The 24,684-nt window shown below is 53.6% G+C and overlaps 7 protein-coding genes across 7 annotated transcripts; 5 read left to right on the top strand and 2 right to left on the bottom strand.

Annotated features, from left to right (window-relative positions):
* Positions 1-622: 622 nt before the first annotated feature.
* A1O7_08609 (uncharacterized protein) lies at positions 623-2,817 on the top strand (the record flags this gene model as incomplete). Its single annotated transcript, XM_007762600.1, has 2 exons — positions 623-2,068; positions 2,119-2,817. 2 exons carry the CDS (start codon positions 623-625, stop codon positions 2,815-2,817), a joined length of 2,145 nt encoding a protein of 714 aa, XP_007760790.1.
* Positions 2,818-3,482: 665 nt separating this feature from the next.
* A1O7_08608 (uncharacterized protein) lies at positions 3,483-5,418 on the top strand (the record flags this gene model as incomplete). Its single annotated transcript, XM_007762599.1, has 2 exons — positions 3,483-3,812; positions 3,868-5,418. 2 exons carry the CDS (start codon positions 3,483-3,485, stop codon positions 5,416-5,418), a joined length of 1,881 nt encoding a protein of 626 aa, XP_007760789.1.
* A 737-nt stretch (positions 5,419-6,155) lies between these two features.
* Positions 6,156-7,361, bottom strand: A1O7_08607 (uncharacterized protein; the record flags this gene model as incomplete). Its single annotated transcript, XM_007762598.1, has 1 exon — positions 6,156-7,361. The coding sequence occupies one exon, from the start codon at positions 7,359-7,361 to the stop codon at positions 6,156-6,158; it is 1,206 nt and encodes a 401-aa protein (XP_007760788.1).
* Positions 7,362-8,731: 1,370 nt separating this feature from the next.
* A1O7_08606 (mannosyltransferase) lies at positions 8,732-10,357 on the top strand (the record flags this gene model as incomplete). The annotated part of the gene is made up of 3 exons (XM_007762597.1): positions 8,732-9,006; positions 9,062-9,962; positions 10,016-10,357. The coding sequence occupies 3 exons, from the start codon at positions 8,732-8,734 to the stop codon at positions 10,355-10,357; spliced, it is 1,518 nt and encodes a 505-aa protein (XP_007760787.1).
* Positions 10,358-11,410: 1,053 nt separating this feature from the next.
* Positions 11,411-13,912, top strand: A1O7_08605 (uncharacterized protein; the record flags this gene model as incomplete). The annotated part of the gene is made up of 1 exon (XM_007762596.1): positions 11,411-13,912. The coding sequence occupies one exon, from the start codon at positions 11,411-11,413 to the stop codon at positions 13,910-13,912; it is 2,502 nt and encodes an 833-aa protein (XP_007760786.1).
* An 819-nt stretch (positions 13,913-14,731) lies between these two features.
* A1O7_08604 (uncharacterized protein) lies at positions 14,732-16,046 on the top strand (the record flags this gene model as incomplete). The annotated part of the gene is made up of 2 exons (XM_007762595.1): positions 14,732-15,550; positions 15,606-16,046. 2 exons carry the CDS (start codon positions 14,732-14,734, stop codon positions 16,044-16,046), a joined length of 1,260 nt encoding a protein of 419 aa, XP_007760785.1.
* A 1,711-nt stretch (positions 16,047-17,757) lies between these two features.
* A1O7_08603 (uncharacterized protein) lies at positions 17,758-18,702 on the bottom strand (the record flags this gene model as incomplete). The annotated part of the gene is made up of 1 exon (XM_007762594.1): positions 17,758-18,702. The coding sequence occupies one exon, from the start codon at positions 18,700-18,702 to the stop codon at positions 17,758-17,760; it is 945 nt and encodes a 314-aa protein (XP_007760784.1).
* Between the last annotated feature and the right edge of the window lie 5,982 nt (positions 18,703-24,684).

The raw sequence follows: 24,684 nt of genomic DNA, 5'->3' as shown, positions 1-24,684 counted from the left end.
GAGAGAACTTCACCAATGGAAACGAAGGCGGTACGTCGTTCCGATACGCTCTGAGACCGACTGGCAGCAGCACTGCAGGACACCATTCAAGCGCGGTGTTATTGCAGCCACATTAGGTGCGTTCACTCTAGCCAAGGAGAGCAAGCGAAGAGGACAAAGTCAAAGAAACTGCGGAGTTGGACTTGGGGAAGCCCTCCAAGAGTCCAACAAGTTGGCACGACCTGATCGGCCCATCCCACGTTTAAACCTGTTGCCCGCAGAATCGCCTTACGCGGTCGATTGCGTCTCTTGTTGCTTGTCTTCCAAGTCCTACGCTTTGACTATCACTCTGACGGCTATCTGTTGCAGTTCTACGACAATTCCGACTCTACAAGCGCTGCCACACCAATCGAGTCCTCCCTTCACTCCTGTTACTTGCACAATCGTGCTGCAACACTACTGAACCTATCTCCCGCAATATCATACTTTCTTTGAGCCATTCGCAAAACTGGCTTTCGCACGAGAACACGCGAAGAAATTCCTTAGACTCAACCTGCCTCCCGTGTCTACACAACACATTCCCGTTCACCCGGTTGCACCTGTACGAACTGGCCGAAGACGGAGTTCTGTAGGAACGGAGGAAATGGTGTTCGCCGACGTTGGAAGGCGTTCACCTGAAAGAAGGGGGAGGAGCTCTAGTGTGGTTAGTGGTGTAAGCAACCGGTCAAGACACAACAGCAATGCTCCGACTCCTACTGCTCAGCCGCCCTCACCTGAGACGACACAACCCGTGGCGCCGAGCGTGGCATTACTATCGGATGAGAAACCTGTTGCAAGTGGAAATGGCGTGTCTGTCTCCATTGCACTGGCAGAGCCAGTCCTTTTTCTCCAAGGTTACGATGCCAATGACCCTTCCACGCGCAGTACCACCATGCTTCGTGGAAGTCTGCTCTTGAGAGTACAGAAGCAGGCGAAGCTAAAGTCGATATCTCTGAACTTCCGAGGCAAATCAGAAACGGAATGGCCTGAAGGCATTCCGCCCAAGCGCGTCGAGTTCCGGGATACCACCACAATCATGAACCATACCTGGTCGTTTTTCAACGCCCAGTTCCCCCAAGCTGAGTATACCTACGGTGCCGATCTCGTCCAACTTTCCAAAGGCCCATCCGTCGAGGCCAAGGAACTTGGTGTCACGGCCTCATCCTTTGATCTCTTCCAGCGCAGTGCGTCTCCAGCCAAGGGTCCTACGTCGAACCGCGACCTAAAGAGATTATCGTTACAGGCAAATCACTCGCGAAGCTTTGGTAAAGGGGACACGATCAATGGTGGTCCCACCGTTGCTCAGCGAGGCTTCAAAGTGTTCCATCCAGGCGACTACGTGTACAATTTCGAGCTGCCCCTTGACTCGAGGTTGCCCGAGTCAATAAGTGTCGATCTCGGTCATGTCAAGTATGAGCTCGAAGCTCTGGTTGAGCGCTCTGGCGCCTTCCGTGCCAACCTAGTGGGCACCAAAGAGCTGACCCTAATCCGAGCCCCTGCCGAGGGTTCCCTAGAACAGGTCGAACCTATCGCGATTTCAAGAAATTGGGAAGACCAACTACACTATGACATTGTGATCTCTGGAAAATCGTTCCCATTGGGCTCAACAGTGCCCATCGCCTTCAAGCTGACACCATTGGCCAAGGTTCAATGCCACAGGATCAAGGTATTTGTGACTGAGAACATACAATATTTTACGAACAACAAGAAGGTGCACAGGCTTGAACCGACCAGGAAAGTGCAGCTCTTTGAGAAGCGGGCCGATGGACACAGTGTGACTTCCTACCCAGGGAGCTCCATGCGGATTCTGGCCGGTGGTGGTGTTCCTTACGACTATCGACAGCAGGCGGCGGCAGGAGACGAGGACATCCCCAGGGACCAGACCAACTTACTCGGAAACCTCGACAACGATGCCGGCAGCATTGGTCCCACGGAAATGGAATTCAATGTCCAACTTCCTAGCTGTCATCAGATGAAAGACAAGTTGAGAAGTGAGCGACTGCATTTTGACACGACATATTCCAACATTCAGGTGAATCATTGGATCAAGGTATGTTTTCGTTGCTTTACATGTTGTTCTAAAAATAACATAGTTCCCAGATTGTGATGCGGCTGTCTCGACCGGACGAGAATGATTCTGGGAAGCGACGTCACTTTGAGATCTCGATTGATTCACCTTTCAACATTCTTTCTTGCCGTGCGACACAAGCGAACATCTCACTGCCAGCCTACAGCGCTGGAGACGGTATCCAGTTGTCGACCGATGAATTTGAGTGCGGATGTCCTGGTGCCGCACTTCGACGACGAAATACTCCTCCCGTGTCGCAAAGTCGTATTCAAACTGTCAACGCGTCAGCAGAGGGACCAGCACCAGGTGTGAGCAGGAGTTGGACCAACGATACAGGAGGGTTGGCGCTGCCTACGCAAGCGCACGTGCATAATGACCCAAATTCCGGGCAATCGAGACCGATGCATTTGTTGCGAGCACCGTCTTTCAACCCGCCGGCATTCGATGATGATGAAGCGCCACCACCATTGGTTACACCGCCTCCACTGTACGATAATATTGTGCCCGGCGATTCGACGAGTGCACTAGCGGACTACTTTGCTCGCCTGGCGGACGAAACATCCGATGAGGACGATCGGCTGGATCGATCACGTGTTGACCACCCTCTCACTCCAGGAGGTCGCGTCAACAGGTCCATGGATATTCCTCGGAACTGGCTCCCGCTTGATGGGCCAGCCCACTCGACCCCAGCTCCTTCAGGCCTGGCCTCATCAGCCTCGATAGCTCATTGAGCTGTGATTATGTATTTCTTATTGTCGGCGTAGACGACATGGCTTGATTGAGGAATCGGGAGGGAAACATTACGAATTCAGGGCAGCATTTACGACAGGCGGGCTTAGTGATCAAAGCAACTTCTTGGAATTGCAAGCGGACAGGTGTTACCAAGACTCGTCGAATTCATGGCAACTTCAAATTGGGATACTGATTGGAACGGGCTGGGAAGTTATATTTTCCCGTCGGTAGTGACAGGGAGGGCAGCGCCTTGGGAACCTATAGCAGTCAATCTGGGCATATCACTATATCCAAGTATCTCGTTCAGTCAGGACCGTCGAGGGCCGTCCACTACTATTACCATCGATCAAGACATGAAGATCGTAGACTGGTGCGGCAGGTGCTTGGTGCGAGTATGTCTTGTCATGACCGAATAGCAAACTGGATAAAGGCAAGGCTGACGAATAAGGCTGAGGCTTGCAAACATGCCAAGAGGAAATTGTTCCCCATATCTGCTCGTCGCGCATGAAGCTCGATGGTCGAAGAACTTCAATAGCCGTGTTGGTCAGTCTTCCGCGCGTCTACTTTGGGAGGCTCCGACATTGAGCCCATTGGAAATGCATTCCTGACAAGTTGCACTCATCTCACGGGCACCGTCAAGTCCATCAATACTGCGTCGTCCGCAATGGCGGCTACCGCAGCCAGTGCCATGGCTCATCAAATGCCGCCCATGGCTATTCCCGCCATGCCTCGAATACGGCCTCCACGACTACTGAAAGGAGAGCCACATCCTAACAATGCCCCAATGCCACCCGTATCCCCCAATCACCCGAGCGCGAAATGGGTGCAAGGCAAATGGCGGACGGGAAATTCTAAAGCTGTCAAGAATAAAAGGGCAACGCAAGACATCCAAGTCGCAAAGGCCCTCCGACATCAGACGCATGGGTTGGACATATACGCCTATCGCCATATTCGAACGAATCAGGTCGTCTATAGCTTGACAAGGACGTTGCAGGTGCGGGCAACTGTCATCTACAAATTTCATCTCTGCTGACTAGGGTTGTGATCAGGAAAACAAGGTACTCACCCAACTGCTCTATCATGGCAAGAAGACTGTACCCTCCTCAGTTCGGAACGACATGTGGACGCCATATTTCTCCATACATTTCCCTCCAACGCCCGCCGGAGCCCTGGAAGGTCTCTTCGCTTTTCAGAAACTGCGCGAGCTCTCGACTCAAAGGCAGTTGTCCCCTCCCGAGAACCTCATACGAGCCACTCAAGAAGATATAGACGTTGTCAAGTCGAAACTAGGATCTCCAACAACGTTACAAGAAATGGCGGCCCGCGACGAGTTACAGGGCAAGATCCCCAAGCTCAACGAGATCCTGCCGAAGAAACTGAGGGCACAGAAATTGATGGACCAGAAAGCTACCAGCGTTGCCGACGCCGCGTTTGTGCTGGACTGGATCCTGTCCGGGCCAAGTCCCTGGGAGCGTGTAACAACAGTTGCCAAGAAGCGAGCCATCAAGGCCTCAGAATCGTCTGGTAGAACAGTAGCGAGGCTAGGAAAAGTCCGCAAGGAAATCGAGCAGAAAGCCGCCGAGATCCGCCGACGTGCTTCTCTAGCGGTTGAGAGTCTTGCCGATGGAGACCGAGCGTCCCTGCGTCTTACCTTCGATGCCATCCATCAGCTCAGCATGGAACATCGCAGCATCATTAGTGAAAAGGGTGACAAACTCGACGATCCCGATACCCAACTCTCGGTCGATCTGGACAACCTCCGGGAATTTGAACCAGCAGGCACAAAAGTGAAGGTGAACAGGAAAGAGCCCCTCGCCCTGCAGAGGCAACAGAGGCGTGCTACATTAGCGGCCGAAAACAATGCGTTCAAAGAACGCATACAGACGGCCAAGTACGCCGAACATGAGGCGATCAAGGATTGGTTCCAGCACAACGAAACCCCTAGCACGGAGACGGGCTCGCTGTGGGAGTCCGTGTCCCTGGCCCGAGAAAACGCGTTGGACACCTACGACACACAGCAAAAGATGAGCAAACTCGCCGCAGCGGGCGAAGTGGAAACTGGATCAAAGCCAGACAATACCCCAAAAACCGAAACCGTGCAATCCAGCCTCTCAGCCCTCAAGCCCGACTGGGCCACCGAACCGCGCTCCGTGAAGATGTACTGGGCGGACGTGAACGACGGGCTTTTTGCCTCGTCGTGGCCTAGAAACGTCGTCCACGGGTCTCTCGCGCCCTTTGGCGTCGCCAAGGCCTGGACATGGGCGCCACATCTCGACGAGGCGGGCAGCCTCATCACAGACAGCCCGCGGGTCAAGGTCGCCAAGGTGGTGGGCAAGAGCGTGCACGTCATGGGAAGTAGTCTCGACGACGGCTGGGTGACGGAGGAGATGCTGCAGGGAGGAAAGAGACCTCCTGTGTGGGCGGAGCCGCCGCCGCCGCCGCCTGTGCCACAGGAGGACGTGCAGGTCGAGTACCAGCGCTTGGACGAGTCGGCCACATCGCCCAGAAGAGATCCCGCCGTGTTCCACGACGAGGACATCGTGGTCGAAGAGCGACGACAAGGCCTCTGGGCACGCGTTCGGCGTATGTTTGGGAGGTAGTGGTGGAAGCGCACGCGAAGATGGAAGATTGCATATGCATGTAGTAGGGACATGGAACAGGTGCCTGGCCGCATGCCGTCCGGACATACTGTATTGTATAACAAACAGAGTTGAACCATCTCTCCTTGTACAGAGTACGGTAGAATGGAGACGGACTTGACGGCACTGGCACTAGCATTGGCACTGGCACGACCCGCGTCGCGTCCTGTTGGCTTGTAGCGCCGGATCTGTGACTCGTATACACAATGACTACTCACCGTATCGAGTGCCTTCGGTACACGGAACAGGGAGTATAATGGACTCTCGGAAGCCAGGTCACCGAACTGTCCGATAGAAAGGTAGATAGATGGACAGACGGATGGATAGACGCCTCTCCTCTGCACAGGTGAACATACCGGTATGGTATCGTTCCTAGCCCGACTCTGCTCTGCTACATATGGGCTTATCTATCTGTGACGCCCACCTCCCCTGCTGTACTCCATGGGTATGTGGTGGATCTTCCAATCGAATCATCGGGGGTGCCACAATTCGCCGGTGTCCAAAGCAACCGACTCGACCCGTATCCAAACGGGTGCACAACCGCGGATGCACCCGCTGAAGGTATTCCAATATCCAAACCCGTTGCACACGGCGGTCGTGGGGTATATGCTAGCAAAGGGAAAATCATGCACATGAATGTCGTGAAGTCATCAGGAGGTCTGGCCCGCATTTTCCAAACTGCTGGGACTTGCGATCGCTCAGCCAGCTTGGGGCGTCGGCCTCAGGGTCAAGCTGGCTGTTGCCTCAACAACGCCCTTATCCTTTGCTTTCCCTTTTTCTTTCTGAAGTTCCTTCTCCAGGGCTTTGGCAACGGCAGCCTTCTCGGCTTCGTTCCTCCTAGCTAACACACTCTTGATCGCGCCGAGCCATCGATCCAGCTCCTCCTCATCTCGCGCACAAAATCGATACGTCTTGTCATCCGTGATGATCTGAAAACAAAACCTCTTGCTTCTGCTGATTGGATCAATCTCGGCGGCATTGACGATAGTGTGCATAGGGAGGATCTTGACAGCCGCATACTCGGCGCCGTCCTTGTAGAAGGAAAGGCTGCGGGGCCGGAGGACCACCCAGATACTTTTCCAGCCTTTGACACCAGTCTTGTGCGACTTGAGGATTTGCAGATGCCCCTGGCGAACGACGCGTTCAGGGTCTGTTGTGCCTGCTAAGTCGGGATGCGATAGTGTCGTGGCTGCGGTTGAGTTGAGCTTCTCGGTAAGATGGCCGGACGAGGCGATAGGAGTGAGGACAGGCTGTTTAGCGAGTGAAGTAGATGAATGCTTCGGCAACGAACTGCTAAGAGTGTCCGAGAAATCAGAGTGGGATGTTGTGAATTGCTCATTGCCTGAGTATTCTTGCAAAGTAGAGTGGGCTCTTTGTCGGCTTGCCAGTAATGAGCCGGTGCGTGCTCTATTCTGCGTCACAGCTGAACGACCCTCGGGAGAGCCAGGGGCACGGTGCATCTCGTCAGCCGATATGTCGGTGGACTCGTATGTATTTGACAGGTCAGGGAGCTTGCTTGAAAACTGCGGAGCCTTGAGATCCACGTCGTCATCCTCGTCCATCCTTGACTCCACGCGTATATGTGCAATCCAATCCTCCGCGTCTGCTTCGGACGTTCCTTGGAAATGGTAGTTCTTGGAAGGGGAGAAGACACCGAAAACATGGTCAGTACGGGCCTTCCGTACCCGGGCAACAGCCGTGACTTCGGACAAGGTAATGGAAGCCTTCAGGTCGGTCTCGTCTGGGTTCTGGTACACAGAGAGGAGATTTGGGCGCAGGACCAGATATGCTTGTTTCCACGAGGGTTTCCATGCTCCTTTGTTCTTGACCCGTCGATGCACCTTTCCACTCTTGATCACACGGTCGAAACAAAAGCTCCCATTCTGGTCGACGGGTGAGAACATGTCGAGACCTCGATGGCCCGACCTGTAAGACGACTGCGACGTCAATGGTGGCGGCATGCGGCTTGGGGATAGCTGAGGCGCATTAAGAATCGGGCGTGCGGGAGTCGATGGACGGAGGGGGGAAGTTGCGGCCATGGTATGCAACTACTGAGAAAAGTACCGCACCAAGCTTGCAATAACGAGTGACTAGCTCTTGCGTCCTGGACGCTCAGGTGTGGCTATTATATCATTCCGTGCGCTGTAGGTCAGTCGCCGGGATTCGCAGCAGGACGAGGGCGCAGCTGCAGTGATGCGGGAAGGGTCTCAGGCAAGATCAAACGAGCGTTTCAGGTAGAAGCGCACGACCTTCGATCGGTTGGACGATGCGGGGGACTTTGTCAAAGGCTCAGGTCGTCGGCATGAGGCTGAGAGGAGGGTCACGGTTGAAACGTTTGGCGAGAGGATGGTTGGTGGGCGAGTTGACGGCTGTCTGGCGTACCACAGTATTTGATGGCGGGATGGTGAGTGAGTGAGTGTCAACGTCAACAATGCATTGTTTTCGCCACATGAGGCTGGGAGAGCGCCGCCGCAACACCACCAAAGCTTCGGTTTAGGGCTGCCTGGGGTTAACTAATTCTCCGCCGATAGCCCACAGCCATTGGCGAGTATATTTGTCTTCGCCCGTGGCCACCAATGCAGTTCGCATGGCAAAAATTGAAAAGAAGGGTGGTGCCACAGGGAGCAGTGAGAGTGTCAGTTGAGTCATGACTCAACGCCTGCCACGAAGCTGTTGCTGCCGACAGCGCCTGACGACGTTGAGCCTCTCCGACCATTAACTCGTACAGCAGTACATGGCGAGAAGTGAACAAGTACGGAATACCCGTAGAACGCGCAGTCCCTTGATGATCGATCCTTTTGTACGTATGCTGCTCTTGGCGGAGGTGGTTGTCTCCGGTCCCCTGAGCACTCGGCGGACTAGATGTGGATCGTCGCCTGCACCTTCAATCTAGAAGTTCTTCGAGGTGCCCAACAACCGCGAAGAGCGATATCTGTCCTTGTACCTTGTCTAGTCAACACCGTGAGCTCAATATGAGGCTTTCGTATCGAACCAAGTAGTTCTACCCACGCGAATCCGCCCGCACCCAGATTTCCTCCCCGAGCCCAGCGCGCTCATCCCTATCCGCTTCTCGACTCCTAACTCGACACGTCCAGCGACGTCCCCCAAAAACTTCGTCGCCTCCATACAGTTCAATTGCGTCCTTTTATTAGACGAACCACCGATTAAACTTTGTGTCTGGAGCCGACATTCGATGCCGGTTGCATGTTGCCGACATAAAAGCTCGAAAGCAGCGCGAATTGCTCTCCTGCGCCCTGGGTAGGAGTTTGTCATGATGAGGTTTGTACAGCGGCTATACAAGCGTCTGCCTTCTGTTCCCTCGGCAGTCGCAGCAGAAGACTGGAAGAATGAGAAGCCCAAGGCCCTCTCGCGGTTATCCTTCTTCCGCAGGCGCATCAGATTAAAAGGAAATTCTTCGATATCAATCCCGTTGGGATTCCTCCTCCTGTTCCCCAGCGTGGTCGTTTTCACCATTCTCATCCTCGTCATAAAACACCCCAACTCACCGGGGCGGATACTGGTGCCCGCTGGCACGCCTCCGTCGATAAGGTATGCTCTTCATCTTCTTCCACCCCACCTGAGTGGCTTCTAACTCCTGCCGCAGAAAGATCAGCGAGAAACACGACCGCGTCTTCGCAACGGGATGCCAGGATGTCCTGGCGGCCGCAGAGCAGCCGCGTGCCAACGCCGCTTTTGTCGTTCTTGCCAGGAATAAAGAGTTGGACGGAGTCATACAATCGATCAAGAGCATCGAGCGGCATTTCAACCGATGGTTCCACTATCCCTACGTTTTCCTCAACGACGGAGAGTTTGAGCAGGGTTTCAAAGATACCGTCACTAATTATACGAGCTCCACCGTGGAATTTGGCAAGATTGATCCTACGATGTGGGGATACCCTGACTGGGTCGACCATGAGGTCGCACGGGAGGGGATCCGCAAGCAAGGAGACGCCGCCATCATGTACGGTGGAATGGAGAGCTATCACCACATGTGTCGCTTCTACTCTGGCTTTTTCTACAAGCATGAGTTGCTCGACAAGTACGAATGGTACTGGCGCCTGGAACCCGAGATCAAATACTTCTGCGACATCACCTACGACCCGTTCGTTGAAATGGCCAGGGCGAACAAGACCTACGGCTTCACGATTGCCGTCAAGGAGTTGAAAGAGACAGTACCCAATATCTTCCGCTATGCGTCAGCTTACAAGCGCAAGAACAACATCAAATCTCAGGGACTTTGGGAGATGTTCATCGAGCCACAGCCAGAGAAGCAGGCCACCTCGAGTGACAAACGGCTGAAGACCCTGCCAAATGAGATCCTACAGACCGAGCCCGGCCACCAAAACATCGAAGACATTGACGGCGAAGCTATGGAAGGTGAAAAATACAACATGTGCCATTTCTGGAGCAATTTCGAGATTGCCCGGTTAGACTGGTTCAGGAGTAAAGAGTACAATGAGTTCTTCGATATGATGGACAAGAGTGGAGGGTTCTGGATGGAAAGGGTGAGTGACTCCCAGGTTCCTTGTCTGTTTTAGGTTGTACTGACTTGTTCCAGTGGGGAGATGCTCCAATCCATTCACTTGCCGCTGGCGCTCTTTTGGCGCCCCGGGATATCCATTACTTCCGCGACATCGGCTACCGACATACCACGATTCAACACTGTCCGGCCAATGCACCCACACGACAGCTACCCAGAATCCCATGGCTGGAGAAGACGACCGAGGACGAGAAAGAAAGAAAGGAGGAAGACGAATATTGGGCCACGCCAGACACGCCCAAAGAAAACGGGGTAGGATGCCGATGCCGGTGTGACACCGACATCCGCGACGTGGAGGGGAAAGAAGGGAGCTGTTTTGCGGAATGGGTCGAAGTAGCTGGCGGTTACGCCTCGCCGTGAAACGAAGTGGACTGGGTGAGGAGCAAAAAAGCAATGGTAGGATAGCGTGTTTGACTATTGCATGGCAGTCCGGCGTTGGAGTACTTTGGTGCAGGTACAGTTGCAGCGGTCTGGCTTTGAGAAGACAACCAGCGTTCCTGCCATTGTTCAGGAAAGATTTGGGTGCTGGATGCACGTTCTCCGATTGATATTGTACTGAAGATCTCAGTACTTGACACCTGCAAAAGCAACAACCCCAAACACGTCAGAGGCATCAGGTCATCAGACATGAGTAACAGGACCTTTTGCTAGAAGAGGTAGGACGCCTCTCGGGGCTCCGAAGTCCAGCAGATGAGCGGCATTTGGGCCCAGTGCTGACGAAGCCGAGAGTCACTGGTCTCCGATGGGTCTTGAAGGGCCGTTCTATAATTGGTGCAGGTGAGGAGGGAAAGAGGCCATCTATATACACCACGAATCGAGTGTAGAGGTTGGCCTGTGTGAATACAATATATCTCTACGGCGAGAGACAGGCATGCCGTGTGCTGAAATGGAAAACGGTGTCGCACGAGGCTGGACTGCAGCCTTGTCAAGCCGCTGGCAGGGAGGCGGGGCAATGGCTGTCCTAGCCTGCCTGTCTGAGCGCGTTGCGGGGTCGAGATGTGTTGCCTGCCAGTGTCACTGACCCTTGCACTGCTCGACATCTCTGCCTTTACTGCCTATAGTATGTCCCTTCTGTGCTCCGTGACTTCCTGTGAACCATGCTGCTCTTCGTGGCGTTTGTCTAGCAGTGGTGTTCTTCATCAGGAGAAACACGCTCTCAGTCGACTGTTCAGAAACCATTCGCGTCTTAGGCATTACTGCCTGTCCCGGACCCGACGTTCTATTTGTTGACCCAGTATCGTCTGAAGTGAATCCACAGGAACATTGTTGGCACTTTCCGCACGTCCAAAGGTAGCTGCGACCCATTTCCTATATCCTCAGTAGGTCCTTTCAGTTTCATCCTCCTCCCAAACACCTCAAGGAAGTATCGACGCCAGCCTGAGTGCCGGAGTGTGACTGCCTGCTGCTCACAACATGACTGACATGTCCGGTCAAGGCTGCGGTCACGCTGTGGTAGACGAACTGGAACGATCTAGCACGTCTGCAGCGACCACACCTCATCCCTTCGACCTCGAATATCCCGAGTTACCGCTGCATCTGTCCCTTGACTCGCTGCTGGCCCATTCCTCCTCCTCCAGTCTATCCCCCACCAGAACGGCGATGCTGCCGCCTGAGGCAGATCAGCCGTCCCTCGATGGCAGTTGGGCCTCTCTTGTTGGGGAGGAGTCCTCGAATGAAGACGACCTACAGTCCGAGCATACCGATGTCGGGTCTCTGCTCGACGTACACAGTTTAGACGATGTCCACAGCGTGACAGACGAAGTCACCACGGATGACGCTGTATCTACAGATGAAGAAGATCTCGGAGACACTCTCACAGAAGAGCTGGACAGGGGTCATATACTGGGTCCTTACATCCGCCATGAGCTGCCCGTCCACGCTCGGGCTTCCGACAGCCTGCAGTTTCTACAATGCAAGGAGGATACTGTCCAGGAAATCAAACCTCATACCGTAACCACCTTTACCGCCAGCAAAGAACTCAATGAAGCCGAAATCCAGACGCTCCCTTCATGCCGAACAGAGGGGACCGAGACGACTAAGTATTCTCGAGTTATCGAGATGCCTGTGTTGGAGGATGGTTTGGATTTGAACAAGCACAACCACTTCAAGGTCCTTTTACTCGGGCGCCAAATCGAGCAGTTTAGGCCAGAGATTCAGAGAAAAGTAGGAGACGCGCTTGTGACACGGGTCGAAACCCCTAGCTACACCAATCCAACCTCGGTCACGAGATTCCTCCTGGTACCAAATACATTCGGGCCCGGGGCAGAACCTGATTTTGCCGACCTTGTCGCCATTGACAAGCAGATTGATTTTGATTGCTACGATCTTGTCACAGCCTGCAGAAAGCCCGGGCAACAGACAGAGTTGATTCTGACAAACAGCCAGACAGGAACGAAGCTCATCTCGAAGAGAAGTGGCTCCAGGTTCGTGGTTGACAATCTGCATTGGGCACTTCCAGACCTTGCTATCATCTGTGTTCATCTTAGCGACGATGGTACTATGGATCTCGACAGCTACAGGATGATTTCGTTTGCTGAACGACACCGCATACCTCATATCCTCATCCGCATGGACCGAGGCTGGCACGGTCAGTATAACGGCGCCGTGACTGTTGAGTCCCTTCACGAACGCATTCAGCCGCAGCACAAGCAGCTACAGCATAAGGGCTCTCCGCTGCTACCTGTCGATATGACTGCATTCCTGAACCTAGACTCTACCCAGCTCAATCGTCACATAGCCTATGTTGTCATGTCTGCAGAGAGAGCGCCTCATCGCGAGGTGGAAAGCCAGAATTTTTTGCAAGAAAACGCTGTGGAGAAGCCGGCGACCCTCGTTAACAGCTCACCACAACTCAACCTGTCGACTTTGAAGAATGCCTTGATGCTTCTTTGGGTCGTCGGTGTGTACATGTTTCTAGGATATCAACTGTGGCCTGTACTGTCCGGCCTCAATTCTGGAGGGATCAGCGGAGAAGTTGTATCAAACATCAGCTCACAACTGCCGGTACCGACCACGACTATCCATTCACCCTGTCAAGGTTCGTCCAGTACTTCCTGCATTCCTGAGCAACAAACCAAAGCACTTCAACACATTCCTGGTGTGAGATCGACCAAAGGCAGTCTGGTACTCGCCGATGACCCAAGACGTTTCCGAGTGAGCATTGCAGGCGACAAGCATTTACTGGTCAAACTCCCTCAAGTCGCACTGAATCACAAACGCCGATCCGAGTTGGCTGTCGAACTCAGACGGGATACGCAAAAGCTTCCTGCTGCAGTACAAGAGCTCTTTGAAGGAGTGGTCAGCGTGCAGCTACTGCCTCACGACGCTTATGGTGACTTCCAAGTCAACTTAACCATGAGCAGACCTGAGCTGAGCGAGATCATCAATATTTCTTTCGGTGACCGGTACGACTTCGAGGGGCAGCATCTGAAAGATCTGATGAGCATGTTGCAAGATCATGTGCAAGCAAAGATCTCGAATATCTCCTCATCTCTGCGAAATATCGGACCCGGTCTGGTCTCTGATCGCTTTCAGACGCTGCTCCGCCTAGCTAGGGATCGGCTGGACGAACGCAGACGCCGAGACAGCGCTCATTACAGGAAGCTGGTCGAATTGAACATGACCAGTGTTCAACACAAGTTTCATCGACAGATGCAAGCTTTGCATGACCAGACGGTTCAACGAAGCAGAGAATGCTTCGTGCATGGACAAATGCTCCTCGATGCCCTATGGACCAAGTGTTCTGATGCCTGCTCACGCGTCGTGGATACTGTAGGATCAGTAGACCAGCAGCGAATCCGACCGCGACTGGGCCAGGCGATCGTTGCTGACAAGCTTGAGACCGCACGAGGACGAGCGCATCGCCTAGTGTCAGGCGCAGCACGGAATCTGCGGGCACGAAATGCAGGCGGTTGACCGGGCAAGAGTGACAGTGGCGCATTGGGAGGATATGAGAGCGGCTGTAAACACGGAATACACGGTGTTGTTCTGTATGGACCTAGGGACTGCGGCCTTTGTAGGCACAGCAATCGGCGTTGGGTAGCTTAGTGCTGTGGTAAGGTGACCAGTGACAACTGAGAGCACAGATGCTGTAAGGGGTGATGCACTGTTACGCGGAATGATTTATACCCCCGAGAAATCGCATCCAGGTAGGAGGACAGCGTCCAGGTCCCATATTCCCGTGAACAGAGGTTCAGGTACTAAAGGGTACGTCCATATCTTCCATACACAACACACGGTACGAGGTACACAGTACGTATCTTGAACTCAGCCTTGGTGACGACGCGGCGAATTGGTTGGTTGGGGTCTAGAGTTGCTATTTCGGGACTCGCCGATGTGCTCCAAACCACAATAGGCATAGCATCTGTCACGGTTTCCCTGTCACCCGCGGCGGTGGTGGAGCGTCGGACTGGTGAGACTGGTTTCAAGGTTTCGAGAGTCTTTTCCATGCTCACCACCGTTCGTTGCCATCTCATGTTTGATTTCTAGACGCTCTTTGCCTAATTACGTCTTCACTATCGTTCACCGTCCCTCGCTCCTATCCAACAACCACGCCGGTCGCTTCAGCCCCTCCGCGTCGCTTTTCATTCCTATCGCACCACCCCTTGCGCCCACTCGCCTCCCGAGTCACCTTACCAAGATACATCCGACCATCGTTCTACACGCCGCACAAAGCAGGCTCGTCACCGATAGACATCTTGTTCGACTCGTCCTGTCCCGGGCAGATTGCCCAACATGGGCTTCGGCTCCTTCGACTCGATCTGCAAGCAGTCCGCGCTGCCGTTATGTTTCCTCCTAGGCCCTCCTGCCGAGTTCACGACCTCGAAGAACCCTGTGCTATTGCCAGCATGCAGCGCCCGATCCATCGAGCTAGGCAACACCATCATCTTCGAGGCCGCCTCTGACTTTGCCCATATTGCCGCCCTCTTCATGACGGCCATCATGATTTTCCACGTCCGCTCCAAGTTCACTGCAGTCGGCCGGAAAGAGATCTTGACTTTCTTCTACATATACACTCTGTTGACCGTGGTTAGCTTGGTGCTGGACGCAGGGGTCCTTCAGGCGACGACCACATCTGCATATCCCTGGTTCGTCGCAGTGCAGAACGGCCTGGCTAGTGCGCTGTGCACCTGTCTGTTGATCAATGGATTTGTGGGCTTCCAGTTGTACGAGGATGGCACCACACTGTCGATATGGCTGCTACGACTTGGCAGTCTGATCATGTTTGTCATCAGCTTTGCCGTCAGTCTGCTCACTTTCAAGGGCTGGGCAGGTTTGTCGCCCACCAACACCGCAGGACTTTTTATCGTACTGTATATTATCAACGCCATCTGTCTGGCCGTATACTTTGTCATGCAGATTATCCTGGTGGTCAACACATTACAAGACAGATGGCCGTTGGGCGACCTTGGCTTTGGTGCACTCTTCTTCGTCGTTGGCCAGGTCATTCTGTACGTGTTTGGCCAGAGGATTTGCGAAGGAGTCGGCCATTACCTTGATGGCCTGTTCTTCGCCACGGTTTGCAATCTGTTGGGTGTCATGATGGTCTATAAGGTGAGTCACCGAGCCCTTTACCTTACCCTTCCTCTTGCACTAACCAAGACTCAAGTACTGGGACTCGATCACCAAGGAGGACCTGGAATTCAGCGTCGGCACAAAACAGGGCAATTGGGACGTCAAAGAATCTCTCCTCGACCCTTCGTCTGCTGTCGACGACCGTCGCACTAGTTTCTACGGCGCACCTAGCGGACGAGAATCGGTCTACGATGCAAGTAGTATGAGTATGGACTACACTCCGGTAGTCCCGGCACATTTCCACCAGCATCCAGCTATGCCTCAGCAACAGCTGCAGCCGAGCCACCAGTACTCGTCAAGTCGGGACCGACTGTCCGGGTACGGGCAGCTGAATGAAGGGAGGCAAAGTTACGGCGACATTCGGCGGCAATTGCCCCAATATGACGAATACGCCGACGTGCAGACGCCACGGTCAAGGTTGAGGAGTCGTGATGGTTTGGGCCACAGGGAAAGGGAGAGGGAATATGCTTACTAGGTGTGAGCAACCCGATGACATGTGTGTGGCTCTGCATTCTGGGAGGTATTCTGACGACAATGGAATGGCTGGGTAGATCATGGCGATAATGACGAAGTTCAAGTCGACAAATGTGATGGGTCTGGCTGCATTGATGTGTAGCATCACACAAAATAGCCTAATATAGAAATGTATCAACATTGACTACAAATGATAATGATAGGGGTATTGAGCATCCTACGGAGGGGTCAAGAATCCAGCTAGCCACATCCCATTAGCAGCATAGTAATTACTGTAGTTGAACACAAGGAGAAAGGTGTGAGTGAATCCACACCAATCTCGCGTGTTTGTATCTGATATGCGTAGAGGTACTCTGTGGTGATATGGGCGACTGTACGTCCAACAATGGACCACCAGTGTCATCATCCTCCCGCGTTACACTCACTCGGTCCAAAATGTGGGCTTTCGAATTGGCTGGCGTACAATTGACATTTCGCTAGGTACTTGCTTCTTCTAGACCAGCAAGTGTAATTAAGGAGTACCTCGCTTCGTTTCTCCATTTACTGTTCCATGGCATCGCATGCTATCCCATCCCATCCCATATCGATATCCATTAAGATCATCCGCTTCAGCGAATCAGTCCGCACTTCATTTCATGTCATACATATGCTGGTTGTATCATCAGATTCACCACCGCGTGGACATACGTATGTCATATATTTCGTGGCGCTTAACACCGTCTCTCTCTCTCCCCATCCTCGTTTCCTCTCACCACCCCTTCGTTCCCCTTGTTCCAGATCTGGATCTGGATCTGGATCTAGAATCTGCTTCTGCAACTCCGTGACGAAAATGTTGAATGTGGAAGTGACTGTGTGCAAGTGACTGTGTGGAAGTGAGTGTGGATGTGACTCTGCCTGCAGACGTGCCAGTGACTCGGTCCGTGAGTCTTGATTACCGTCCTTCCACTTCCACGCCGGTCATCTCACGTCACGTCAGGCTAGCTCGTCTCAGCGGACCGTGAACTTGAACTCATCCCCCCTGTCGAGGTAGACGACTTTATCCGTAAGGTTGGCGTTCGTGATGGCCGTGCGGAAGTCCGAGAGGGGGGAGAGGAAGGCGTCGTAGTCGCTGTGGGGTACGTTAGTCGAGAATAGAAAGATCGGATGAGCTGGCTAGTGAAGTGAAGTGGAAGTGAAGGAGCAGTGGTGTCCTCTGCGCATACTGTGATAGAGTAGGGGTGGGGAGTATGGGGACAAGGCTAAATCCTAAGTTCAGAACTCGGGGATGTACAGTGGTGTGAGGCACCGTAGTGTGAATACTCCGTCTGTAGGGGCGTGTAGTTCGTATAGACGCAAGGTGGAAAGCAAGCGTGAGTGAGAACATGAACATGAACATGATCGTGAACGTGAACGTGAGCAACGGCTGCTTGCTTCTTCTTGTTTGGGATCTCGCTCGCCCACTCACTCACCCACTCGTCTCTCTCGAGAAGATATCAAATACTGTACCCTGTGCTTGAATGTGCCTCGCGACTGGGGGGATGGGACCTCTCCACAGAATTACAATGGCATGCCATAACACGAGTGTAGAACATGGGCTTTGCTCAGTCGTGGTCTTTCACATGGCAGAAAAGGGTCCAGCTCTGTTGTGAAGGGAGGATACGGGCATCCCACGTCCATCTGAACGGGCACAACGAGACGAGCAAAATACAAGCAAAACGCAAACGCAGAGACACTTACTCGTAATGGATCGGGATCGTAACCTTCGGCCGAACAAGCTGCACAAGCTTCAAGCCCTGCTCCGCATCCATCGTCACCATCACCAGCGGCATGTGCGGGCCTGGGACAGTCGTGCCGCCCAAATGGATCAGCATCAAATCAATCGGCTTGCCCGCGTGCGTGTACAGTTCCGGGATCTTCTCCAGTTCATGCACGTACAGCGTGTCCCCGGAGATATAGATGCGGTAGCCACAGTCGAAGGCGTCGGGGTTTTCACCGGCCGTGTTGCCCGCGTGGCCCAGTTCAAGCATCCAGCCGTTTGTCGGCGGCACGGCGCCCAGGATGTCGTTCGCTTTCGCCAGGAGCCCGTCCCCGATGTGTTTGCCCGGCATTCCCGTCACGTGTAGGCGCGGGGGACGTCCCTTGGGCGGCGACGATGAAGAAGTCATGTCGACGAACATGTCCTCCCAGGCGTCGAGGGCGTGGACTGACGTGAAGGCTTCGCCCCTCGATTTGTGGGCGAGGTGCTCGTGCGCGTGCGGCGTGGTGATGATGGGCAGGTCGCGGCGTAGCTCGGCCTCGACTTTCTGGTCGAAGTGGTCGGCGTGGTAGTGCGAGAGAAGCACCAGGTCGACGGGCGGCAGGTCTTCCAGGTTTACCGCTGGGTTTGTCCTACGTGTCGCGGTGACGCCCGGGCCCAGGTGGACGTGATCGCCGGCGTGGAGGAAGTTGGGATCGGTCATAAGCCGCAAACCTTCCCATTCGAGAATTGTTGTGGCTGTGCCGACAAAGAAGAGCGAGGCGTTGGAGTCATCTGTTATTGATTGACTTCGTTGCGGGTGAGTCTGGCTTGATTTGGCCGGGGGAAGTCGTTCCTTCAGACTTGCTCCTTGCTTTTCATCTCGAAGCGGGGACTGCTTTTTCGAAGGGTCAATAGTGATGCCTGGTTTGCTCGCTGCCATGGTCGTGTCGGTGCTCCCAATGGCGATGTGTGCAGAACTGCTTGACTGCTTCTTACTGCCGAAGGACGCGACTTTGAATCGATGGCCGAAGCCGCAAATGGCTCATCGGATGACGATAAAATGACGACATGCGCAGGAAATCAAATCCGGCCTGCGCAATGGCTTGCATGGGGATCATAGCTTTGATACGCTGGTGAAAGTGAAATAAACGTACATTTCCAAAGAGAAGGCTCGCAGAGCTGCTTATCAGGCTTCAAGAGAGCCGCTTGGAAAGACATGGGCACTTTGCAGCAAATAGCGAAGCGACACCACCAAGTGTTGGTCTCGCTTGCGAAGTAGGGGTAGAAACAAACCTGGACATGTCGTCTATATCTCGGCCTGCAGTTCCCTCACTGTTGGCGAGTAGTCGCGCTCATGTAGTAACGTTGTGAGTCGGAAGAGTCGTTCATTTGGCGCAGTGGGACTGTTATTGCAAAAGCAAATACCATTACACTCATATCTTGCTCCGAGTGTCCAAAAGACCCCAGCCTCAAGCCGATGGCTTCTCGAAGGATAGATTCCAACAATAAACGAGAGTCGAGAAAGAGGCATTACTTCGAGGTTGGGCCAACATATACTTTGTCCGCTGGGTTATCGCAGACTCGTTGTCCAAGTCGATAGAAACGGGACTGTCAATCGCAGCATGAATGAAGAGTGAAAGATCGACAAAAACACCAGATGCCGGAGCTTGGGACCAGAGCAAAGTGACATCAGACCTGTATGTGTCTGCTCTATGCTCCCCTTACCTTTGCACACATGCATGCGAGAATCCATTCCCTCATGAATACTGGGGTGGTTGTCTCTCAGCGAGTCTTGCATGTTAGATCACCTGGTCCCTTCCGGCATGAGGCAGTGCGTTTCGAGTGTGTATACCTTGAACATGGAAGTGGGAGACTGAGAATCCTGTACACGGCTGGCAAATCATGCATAGTTGTCACACCCCATTTCTTGAGTGCTACGTCAAAAGGGCTTAATGTCCGTGGCCACGGCGATACACGGAGGCAGCCTACTTTCTTCTCCCATATGTTGATAGTCCAGGAGTCGAGGTACAGGCTCGTCGTCTGGACCAGGCGAATTGAGAAGAACTTTCAAGCCCGGAATCGAGGTTAGGGTAAGGTCAAGTCTGGACAACTCGTGACTGCCTCTCTCGATGACCTGAAAGATTGCTCGAAATGAATGTGGAAACGCAACTGACCGAGCGAGTTGAGACAGTGAGCGAGGCAGGCAAGACAAGAGCAATCGCCCGCCGGGTAACGAGCTCTTTCAAATCGGTATTCGACCCGAATTTTGTGCCTGGACGTCTGAGTCAGTCAATTTCACCTCTCCCAGAGCAGGGCTTCCCAAACCAGCAGCACGCCGGCGGAAGGAGATGATTCTGAATGGAGCCTACCACCTGCACCTTGAGCTGCTGGACAGGTACATCGTCGTTGCGTCGAAATTCGCCCGCAATCATTCATGAGTTTTCGGTCAAGTCTCTTCCCGACCTTGTGCACCACTTGTCCTCTGGGCCTTTGATATATTGGTGCCTCTGGCGCGTCTGCAAGAGCCAAATGAGGTCGCTGTGAAGAGAAGTAGAGCCGGTGATGATGACTGAGGACCTTCATGACGATTACACATAGACAATGCCATCGTGGTCGTCCAGAAACGCTCGTCCCCCTCCCGAATGGCGTGGCCTGCATGCCCTTGACGGCATTTGGAGGGGACCGGGTGCAAGGAGTGCTTGGTCAGCGCCAACAGGCCATCTCGAGATAGTCCGTAATTGGAAGGGATAGTCTCGGGAAGCTCTCCATACGCATAAGGGTAAAGAGTGCATCTCAGCGGCCCATCGCTGCTAGTCAGCTGGGGTCGCTCGCTTGCTGCACAATGCTCACAGGCGCGTTGACAAGTGGACAGCTTCTACAGTAAGTACGTACTCCATCGATACGCATGTGCGACTACGTCCGACACTGCTTTCCACAAGCCGTCGGATGGCCAAGGCGACGCCATACTTGATCTTTGGAGCCGCGTTGGAGTTGTTCACCGGCCTGGCTTTCGCTCAAATTCGAAATTCGATAAACGAATGAAGGGAGAGCTGGAGCTGCAGTGGCAACGGATGGTCCGGAGGAGGATCTGACACTCTCATGTTGCAGGTCGCCAAGGCTGAATCGAATGTATGTTTAGAGTTTACCCAGAGCTTTCGACTTGACAGGCAGCTCGCCATCCCGAACCCGGAAGTTGCCCAAGCAGTGTCAGGGCACTTGAATTTGGACACGGAGGCAGAGACACAGATACGAGACAAAGCCTGAGGAGCAGGTCCAGAGCAGTGCCTCAAAAGAGAAATGACAGGCGTCGACTGGCGCTGTAGGAGCATCCTGCGATTGGCAGCAAGGGCAGCAAGACGATGGTGAGAGATGTTACACCGGACCAAGGACCCCATTCGTTGTTCGCTTGGCGATGAAAGCCGTAGGTTTCTGGACGCGACATCAAAGGCGCGGTTGTGCCGCGCAAAATTGGGCCTGATACGTAAGACTTAGCGAGGTAGGAATGGCCCAACGCCAGAAGAGCCTATCCCGATATTGCCTGGCACCATCAGGAGCAGGGAGAACATGTTTTAGTCCATCGTCTGCAGAGAGGACGCTGGAGTTGCGGTTACAAAGACGGCTGCGGGTCGGCAGAGTTGTGGAACGACAAAGTGAACTGGCTCAGGTGTGTCTGATTGTGAACTGAGCCTAAGAATTAAGTTCGAAGCAAATAAACGATGGTTGGCGGTGGGGCCGAGAACGATGGGGAGACAACATTGCAAGTGGTGTTGTGATCATGAGCGCGGGCGGGCAACCACACCCGTATCTACAGTAGGTTACTGGCTGGTTGGCACTGTTGCATCACGCTGATGTCTGGCGTCAAATGAAACCATATTGGAGCGTGTGTGATCGCTGCGATCAATAACCTCTCGGAAAGCGCGACCGACGACACAGAACACAAACGAGCGTGGACAGAAGGACGGCCAGTCCGGTTGCAATGTGGTGAAGCTGCCGCTACTACGGAGGACTCGTACTCCAAACTATGTACTCCGTACGGGTATTTAGCTCGAGTCACTCCTTACTTCGACGTGTTGCACGCGGGCCAATCGAGTGTCTTGTGGCAGGTGCTGCAAAAGAGACCTGCATCATCAGCCACAACGATTGATGGGCCACAAGAGCGACATGAGACACAATTGATTGGAGGCTTTAAACCCGTATTTTAGCGACAATGCGGGTCACTCTGGGAGGAGCACCTGGAGTTAGAGCTAAAGCGCTGCAGTCGAGCTGAGCGCATCGACATGCTTGGCTTCATGGTGACGCCCGTGACGCCTTGCCACCCGTTTCTGTGTCTGACTGTGATTATGCATCGCTGCAAGGGATAATCAAGAGGAAGAGGACTAGCTTGTAGAGCTGGAAGATGATCAGTCGTACAACCAGTGATGGACCGGTGAACTATCCAAGCAGGACCGAGACCGAGAAGTGTCGAGCCAGGCAACCCTCGCAACAACTCGTAAGACTTCTATGATGAATAGGATGCCTCCGAATGAGACCAGCGCAAGACCGCCAAGCCGTGGTTGTGTACAAAGTACTCGCGATGCCGTGCACCAGGACGAGAAACCGTATCTCGACTTCTGTTCCCGATTGCCCAGTAATCTGCCCAGGGAATATGCATCCTGACGTGGGGCGCAACTGGCTGTGCCGGGTCTGCCCAACGACAGCAAGTTCTATGGTTATCAGTCATAAAATGATCACCGCAGAAGTGTCCACTGTCACGAGTACCTTCCTCGCATTACTGCAAACCCAGCGATCATTACGAGTCCAATGGTCTGAGCACAAGCTACGACCCCTGGTCGGCAGTCGCGGCACTGGGAAATCAGCGAGACATTCATATCGCTATCGCCTCCAGAAGGCTTCGCAAACAAACAAGGCCACGCATATCACAAACAAGCGGGATTGGATCGTCGCGCCATCTTTGCTCAGCCGTTACACGACATCCTTCGTACAGAACTAGCCTGGCCTTTCAAGTGCCCTTGACTGCTTGTGTATTCATTGACTCTGAGCTTGGATGAAAGCTCCCGTGGACACGTCCGGAATAGAAGTATCCATGAGGGATCACTCCCCGCTTGCCGCCACCTCTTCGCTTGGTTTTACTGATTTGTACTCCGTACGCATGAGAGCGTGTTATGTACTGTATATGTCACACTGGGTCCTATCGGCGGTCAAGTCCACACTACTTGAGTGGTGGCAGACTTCGCTGGACACGCTCAAACTGAGGCCTTGGTCTTGTGGTTTTGATCAACGTTCATCAGGCACCAGACACAGCATGACCAGTGGATTGTTGCTTCTTTGCCCGATCATGCTCGCGTTTCCCTGGAAAAAACCAAGATCTCGATCAGGTGCTCGTGTTTCTACTCGTTCTGCACAGGCAGCGGATCCTTCTTTGCACTTTGCCGAAAGATCCCGTTAGGAATAGACAAGAGTTACCATGTGCGCTCCTGTCAGTGCCTAGGGCCTAGAAAAATTCCCCTGATTCGCTTCGCCAAACCTGCTCTTTTTAGGGCCTGCAAATTCTACTGACCTCCAAAATCTTAACCGGATTACGGAGTACATGGGTAGCAAGACGCCCTGGAACCTCAGGACTCCAATTTGCGGCTCGACTAGCGAGGTCTTGCATTCCTCTTCCAGGACCTGACTATCAACCGCGAAGTTTTATGGGCCTCCAGCTCACCCTATCTGAGGGTGTAGTGAGAGGGTGTAGTGCTGGTGATGTGAAGGCGGAAGTTCGCCAGACGGCATGGACAGTAGTTTTACGACGAATTCATGTCGGTGCTACCCACTGTCCTCGCAAAGCTGGCCGGCAACAATCACTTTGAGCTGTGCGAGGATTGCAAACTTTTGTGTCAATCCTCATTCTCGTAGCAACGAGTCATTACGATGATTTCGAAAAGCTCCTTGCAGATCCACGGCTTGAATTGGCGGTTCTCCGAACAGCAGACATCATATCCTGGACTGACTACGCACAACCTCACTGCGCCCCAAACGACAGATGACTAAAGGTCCACAAGAGTCAAGATAAATCCTGACGAAAGGTTTAGACACCGAGACATGTTTTTCCTCCTTGTCTTGCTTCCAGCGAAGTTTCTGATGCACCTCCCAGAATCTCCACTCGTCAGAGTTTCCGGGAGCTCGGACGAGATTTGATGGTGCAGCAGTCTCTTGATCAATGGTGACCCAGGAGCGCCCGTGGTGGATGGGAACAAGGTCTTGATCAGCCTGCCTTTGCGGAATGCAGACAAGACTGTCGAAGCGATGTTCAACACTCTTTTGGGAATAGTGGTGTCAGTAAGGGAGAGCCTTCGCGATCCTCACATCACGTTAGGCCCCTCAACGTAGGCGCCAGTCACGTCGCCAAAGGTTTCGTGCTAGGCCCGGAAGTAGTGTCAGCCAGGCATACAGCACGAAGCAATTTTGTGCCCTGTCTGGATGCTCCGGCACCCCTTCGCCCACCGCCCATCTTCCGCTCGCAGCCTGCAGCCTCAAACACACTAGCGAATGATGCCTGCTGGGTGGTGCTGGTCCGCCGATAATCTTGAATCAAGTGACTGAGGTGGTAGCAACATCCAGCGAAGTCCTATCGGACCGCCTGGATTCTGGCCGCCATGCGAGTTTCTCGACAGCTTATTGAGCGGCCGATCCTCCAATAACACACTGCCAGGCCGCGTCGTCTGTCCGGCAACCCTTTGGCGTTGCGCGCGGCACGAGACTAGCAAACCAGACAAGGCCTTTTGCCCCAACTCGCAGGTGGTTTCTCCAAAAACCGGGCCTCGGAAGTCTCGTGTTCTGAAATTCTGACGAGACACGGAGTGGCTGCTTTCAGGCTAGCCACACTGCTCTTTTTTGCCTTCCGTGCCAGGCGGGTTTGAGGGTCGCGGGTGTGCTGGCT

The sequence above is a fragment of the Cladophialophora yegresii genome (assembly GCF_000585515.1).
Source record: "Cladophialophora yegresii CBS 114405 chromosome Unknown aczIN-supercont1.6, whole genome shotgun sequence".
Taxonomy (NCBI): Eukaryota; Fungi; Ascomycota; class Eurotiomycetes; order Chaetothyriales; family Herpotrichiellaceae; genus Cladophialophora; species Cladophialophora yegresii.
The sequence above is the reverse complement of the archived record's forward strand: the minus strand, read 5'-3'. Positions and strand labels throughout refer to the sequence as shown.